We start from the raw sequence: 5,908 nt of genomic DNA, 5'->3' as shown, positions 1-5,908 counted from the left end.
GGGATGCTGCCTGTAGCTCAGGAATTTTGCTCCAGACCTAACATCACCTCTGTTCCTCTACATGCTTCATAGCAGTGCCTAAATCTCAAGACTATACCAAACAAGGACAGGAGGCAGGGGAAGGTTGGGAGCCAAATATCCACAGATTGGGAGAAGGGCAGCTTAGGGATCCAGACAGGGCGGGAGGGCAGAACTACTGTTACTGCTCATTGGGATTGGGGTTGGCATCTGGGTACTTGGTGAGGTTGAAGGTCAGGGCTTTGCTGATCACACAGTCCCCTTGCTGAAGGAGGAGGGAGAAAAAGAAAAATGAAATTGTAAGGAGAGAATTAAGAGGGGTCTAGCACCCTGGAACTGGGGGCCTCAAACCCTCCTCCCTACATACCTGCCCAAAGCCCAGGCAATGGTTCTCTCTGGGTGTGAGGGGATGTGCTTGGTCCCATGTGCCTTCTCTCCCTGCCTACCTCTGCAATCTCCTGCTTTTGCACTCTGCTGTCTGGCTGCCTCTGCCTGGCCTTTCTGCCTGGCCTTTCCACCTGTCCCCAAATGCAGTGGCCCTGCCCAGCTGGGCTGGCTAAGCCTCCAGGGTAGGGCCCCAACAAGCCCAGATGGCCCTTCAGGACCTGAGTCCCTATGCTCCTCCGCCCCCGTGCCTCTCCACTGCAGCCTTCTCTTCCTGCCCTGGGGAGTCAGGCAGGGAGTGGGGCTGGCTCCTGAGCCAGGCCCGCCCTACCTCGGGGTAGACTCTGTGGGAGACCAAGATTTGGCCACCCTGAAATCTATCTCTTTATCTTGATTGTTTTCTCTGAGGGACATTTGACCTTCCCCACTAACTGCCTAAAGAATTTGACACAGTAACTCCTTCCTGGAACAGATCTTCTATCTGATGGCTGTAATATAATGTAAAATAGATGTTACAATAGAAAAGGCATCAACAAGCCCATCTTATGCCTCTGGCCACATTCTTTGGATGGCCCTGGAAGGAGTTGCCAGACAAACATTTACATTTATAAGGGAAATCTCCATTTGTAAAGGTATCTCCCTCTCTGTTTTGGGAAGAGGGGGGATGGCCTCATTTCTAGAGATTTATCAATGTGGAAGGTGAGGCCTTAAATCTGCATAATAACCTTACTCTTGTTTACAATGCTTTAGTGGTTATCTCCTGTAACTGACTCCCCCCTCCCCCAAAATCCTCCTTTGTCATTGGCTGAACATGGTATTTAAGATGATAATTTCTGCTATTGTGTTGAGAAACGCAGTGTCTCTGCTTTCTCCCATGTATACATGTTATCAAACTTGGTATCATTTTCTCCTGCTAACCTGTCTTGTTAATTATTTGGCCAGCCATAAGAACCTTAAGGGAAAGGGCAGAGAGGGATTCCTCCTCTTCCCCCAACAACTCTAATGAGGCTCTCAGCCTTCATGTAGAACTCCTCCTTGAGAGAGATGACGATGGCCTGGAAGTTGCAAGTCGACTGCTCCTTGATGTAATTTGCCACCTGTGGGAGGCGCCGCCGGGCACTTAGCAGGGCTGAAGCCCTAACACTCTCTTGTGTTTTTCAGTCAGAATCAGAGGCAGAGGGGATGGGGTAACGGATGGAGGGTGGGAAGAAGAGAGGCTGAGAGGAGGCACTGACTAACATGGCATGGATGACCCTGGGCCCAGCCTCCCGGGCACAGAGAACAGGCAGCAGGAACGGCTAGGGCGCACTCAGGATTTGCTCCCTGAAACCCAGTCCCTCCCTCCCAGGCCCCACTTTCCTTGCACCCACCTTGCCAATGTTGGTGTTATCCAAGGCAGCATCGATCTCATCCAGGACGAAGAAGGGGGCTGGCTTGTAGCTGGGAGGGAACCAGTACGTGAGATGACACTGATGGGGATGGAGGTGGAGTGGGACAGCCCCAGGGCCCATCACACAGGCCAGCTTCCCCCTCCACTTCTTCAGAAACTAAAAAACCCAGGTCTTAAGGTTGCCTGAGCCCCTAAAGGCTAATACACCAACTGAGCCCTCCTCTACATCCAGCTCTGTGCTCCAGAATCCTGTAGAACCAGGAGAAGACACGGTCTTATCCAGAGCTCCCAGGCTGGCTGGGGATATAAAGCTGTCCTAGGTTCTGGCCATACTGACCAAGCTACCTGGAGGTTCACCCCACTCACCCGCACCATGCTGTTATGTTTCCCTGCCTCTGCACGTGTCACACCCTCCGCGTGGAATGCCTACTGGTCTCCCTGGCTAACTTCTACTCATCCTTCGTATTTCTTGCTGAAGTGTTATCTGCCCTTGAAAGCCTTCACTGGCCACCCGCACCCTGCCCCAGATTGGGTCGGCATCCCTCCTCTGTGTATCCACAGCACACACGCTCAGCCGGTTACAACACTTAGCTGAATGTGTTTACACATCTGGTTTCCACTAGACCATGAGCTCCTTGAAGACAGAGACCACGTCTGACTCATCTGTATCCCTAATCCCCCAACAGGGTCTGGTACAGAGCAGCCCTCAAGAAATGCTTGGTGAATGATGCTGTACAATCAAGCACTAAGTTGTGGGGGTCAGATTCAAGGACTACTGGCATTCAGGAGGGGAGGTCAGGGTATGCCACAGTGGTCAAAGTAGGCTTCCTAGAGGAACAGGAGGAGGAGAATGAGATGTGAAGGGGTGGTAGGTGACAGTCAAGCTAGATTTGCATGGGAAGGGCTTATTAGCCAGCAACTATGTGAACAAAAGCCTGGCAGTGGGACTGAATACATGCAGGGGCCAGTGAGGGCAGGCTGAGTGGATGAGGGTGGATGGGGAAGACAGGTCCAGGAAACCAAGGCCAGATATGCTGTAGTAGGTAGGAAAACAGGGACGCAATCCAGATTCCACCAGCACATCTTCACCTCTGCATATCCTTGGGCCCCAGAGCCTCCGGGGGCCTCAGTTCAGTCTCTCCGCCAACCGCCCTGGGGGGCACAGCCTTATCTGTGGATGGCAAAGAGCAGGGCCAGAGCTGCCACTGTTTTCTCCCCGCCTGACAAGTTGTCCATAGGCTGGAAGCGTTTGCCAGGAGCCACGCAGTTGTAGTTGATGCCATCCAAGTGGGGCTCCTCAGGGTTCTCAGGGCCCAGGAATGCCTAGGGGAAGGCAGATGGTTCAGGGTCAGGATTTGGGTCTGGGTCTGGGTGGGGACGGGGACAGGAAGCCTAGAGGGAAGGGCAGCTGAGGATGGTAGGGGCTGGCTGGGTAAGGGGCTCCAGCCTACCTGGGCACTGCTGTTGCAGGACAGGGCCTTGTAGATCTCATCAATGTTGGTGGCCACAGATTCAAAACAAGCATTGAAGCGGTCAAAGTGCTCCTTCTTGATCTGCTCAAACGCCTGCTTGGCCTTCTTGGCTCGCTTTCGAGCTGCTTCAAACTCTGTCACAAGGGAAAAACAGGTGACCCCTCAGTGCCCGAGTTCTGCCAAGGCTGAGGAACATGCCCTGGCAAGAATGACCTACAAATGACAATCCACAGAGCAGCAACATCCCACAGAGGGAGAGGAATGCCTGGGGAGGGTCCCGGGAAGATGGTTCCACAACCACCTGAATGAATCCAGTGGGCCGGCCATGTAGTGCAAAGGAAGAAACATGGGCTTGGAGCCACATAAACATGGATTCTTCCCTGGGCTCTACCAGCAACCAGCTGTGTGACCTTGGGCAGGCCATTCGCCCTCTCTGAACCTCAGTAGTTTTCCACTCTATAAAACAGGTGTGATAACCCCTACTGTTTAGGGCTCTTGAGAGTTTCAAGTAAAAAAGCATAAAAAAACGGGAGCTGTTGTGATATGTAACAACAGGCCCTTGTCACACCTCCAGCCTCCTGCCTTCGTCTTAGGCCCAAGTAAAAGGGGGAAATCTTACCATCTGAGGTCTCCTGAAACTTGTCTCGGACACTTTCCAGCTTTTCCATGGCCTTCATATTAGGGGCAGCAATACGCTGGAGCACACTCTGCTGCTCATTTAGCTTCTGCTGCAGTGTGTTCATCTCCTGCTTGATCTCCTCCTCGGCCTGGGCATCCTGTAAACCCCAGGCCCAGCAACATCAAGAAGGGCCAGGCCCCTGAGCCCAGGCCTCCACAGAGATGCTTGACTGAGTGGGGGCCTTGGTTCCTGCTCCCATGCAGAAGGCAGGTTCTTCTTCTCCAGCTCAGCTCCTCCCACCAGGTCCTGCCCACAGTAACTATTCCTACCATCCCTGGAAATTACAGGCTGATGCTGCTTTCTCATCTCTAGCCCTTCCCCTGGCCCTGTCAGTCTGTCCACCTCTCTCTGGCTCTAAGCCCAAGCCACGAGCCAGCACCATCCCAGGGGCACCTAGAGGCTCCCACATGGACTGGTCTGGATTCCACAATGAATAAGGCAACTCACGTTTTCTGCTCAGGTCACTACATCTGAGCAAATTCCACTTGAGTTTGGTTTTAGGTCTTATGGATATTGCAATGCATGTCTAGGCTTGTGCCTTTCTGCCACTTTTAGTCAATAAAGGTTTATTGAATGCCTTCCAAGTGCCAGGCACTGGAGCCCTCGTAGCCTGTGAGCCATGGTTCCTGTGCTCACAGAGCTCAGAGACTAACAGAGGAATCCATATAAGTAAACAATCAGAACACTGCACGGTAGATACCAAAACGATGATAAACAGTGTTGGGTGAGCACACAAGAAGTGCACCTAACTCAGACTCTGGGGCTAGGGAAGGATTCCAGGAATATGTTGAAGCTCAGGCCTACAGGATGAATGGTAAGGACAGAGAGAAGGAACAGTCTTCCATGCAGACAAGAGCATCACATGCAATACCAGGGGTTTGCTCATGGTTCATTCAAGAAATTCAAAGCAATTCAAAAGATTAATAAACTTTAATAAACTTCAAAAGCCAAAAGAAAAAGGTAATTCAATATGGCAATAGTAGCAATTATGTGTGCGTGCAACATGCATGCGTGCCGAGGGAAGAGACAAGGCTGGAGGCACAGGCGGAAGCCTGATGATGAAGGGGCTTTTAGGCCTTGTAAGAGGTTTGGACTGTATCCTGAGGGAGGTGAGGTACCGCTGAATGACTTCAAGTACAGGAAGAACATGAATATACATGCATTTTAGAAAAGCCCTTCTGAAGATCTCTACACACTGCTATGGAGTGGTCTCCAGGGTATGTCATAGGTAAAATAAGAAAGGTACACACTAGGATGCTATCTTTTATCTAAGAGAGGGAATATGAATATATTTGTGTTTTAAAAGTACAACAGCAAAAAGGGATAATCCCAAAACTAATTACTGAGTGGGGGTCTGGGGGCCTGTTCCCATGCAGAAGGCAGGTTATGCATTCTGGTTACGCATGGAGGAAGCTAAACTCCTCTTCATGTACCTTGTATTATACTTTTGTTTTTAGAACCATATGAAGATTTTACATAATTATAAAACAAAATTAAATCAAAATGTGAAAACCACTGGGTAGAAACTTTTTAGGGAATGAGATATTCACAAGATGCCCAAGAATTACCCTAAAGATTACTTACTACTTACAAAGGTAAAAGTGTATGTTTAGCATTGAGAGATCTAGCAATTGATACCTTAACTGAGGATCAAACTTAGCATCATAAATGGCGGGGCATCCTGACATCATGTGCCTCCTGGCGTGATGCAATACAGAGTACACAGCATCACCAATGAAATGTTCTTGCCAAAAAATTACTTAACCCAAATCCATCAAACTAGATCCAAACTCCAGACTAAATCAAACTTCCAATTTATAGGAAGTACACAAGGGCAGGAAGAATAAGTTAAGTAATAATGAAAGGAAACTAACATATCCATTCTTCAAGACAACATGTAGACTCTTCAAAAGATCAATGTCATGAAAAAAGATGAGGGGACTGCTCCACATTAAAAGAAACTAA

At 49.8% G+C, this 5,908-nt stretch overlaps 1 protein-coding gene across 1 annotated transcript; it reads right to left on the bottom strand.

The window, feature by feature from the left end:
• Nucleotides 1-2,954: 2,954 nt before the first annotated feature.
• LOC131401042 (structural maintenance of chromosomes protein 1A-like) lies at nucleotides 2,955-4,060 on the bottom strand. The gene is made up of 3 exons (XM_058535985.1): nucleotides 3,884-4,060; nucleotides 3,244-3,398; nucleotides 2,955-3,115 (listed from the first exon to the last, which is right to left on the bottom strand). Exons 1-3 carry the CDS (start codon nucleotides 4,005-4,007, stop codon nucleotides 2,960-2,962), a joined length of 435 nt encoding a protein of 144 aa, XP_058391968.1. The 5' UTR covers nucleotides 4,008-4,060; the 3' UTR covers nucleotides 2,955-2,959.
• Between the last annotated feature and the right edge of the window lie 1,848 nt (nucleotides 4,061-5,908).

This window comes from Diceros bicornis, chromosome X (genome assembly GCF_020826845.1).
Source record: "Diceros bicornis minor isolate mBicDic1 chromosome X, mDicBic1.mat.cur, whole genome shotgun sequence".
Taxonomy (NCBI): Eukaryota; Metazoa; Chordata; class Mammalia; order Perissodactyla; family Rhinocerotidae; genus Diceros; species Diceros bicornis.
Note: the sequence above shows the minus strand (reverse complement) of the source record. Positions and strands in the feature narration are given on the sequence as shown.

Bases quoted from the DNA above. Each gene is read 5' to 3' on its own strand.
- LOC131401042 (XM_058535985.1), bottom strand. From the start codon at position 4,007: ATGAACACACTGCAGCAGAAGCTAAATGAGCAGCAGAGTGTGCTCCAG. The intron at 3,399-3,883 runs GTAAGATTTCCC...CCCTTGTGACAG, and splicing joins GTTTCAGGAGACCTCAGATG to AGTTTGAAGCAGCTCGAAAG. The intron at 3,116-3,243 runs GTAGGCTGGAGC...GCCTTCCCCTAG, and splicing joins CCTGCAACAGCAGTGCCCAG to GCATTCCTGGGCCCTGAGAA.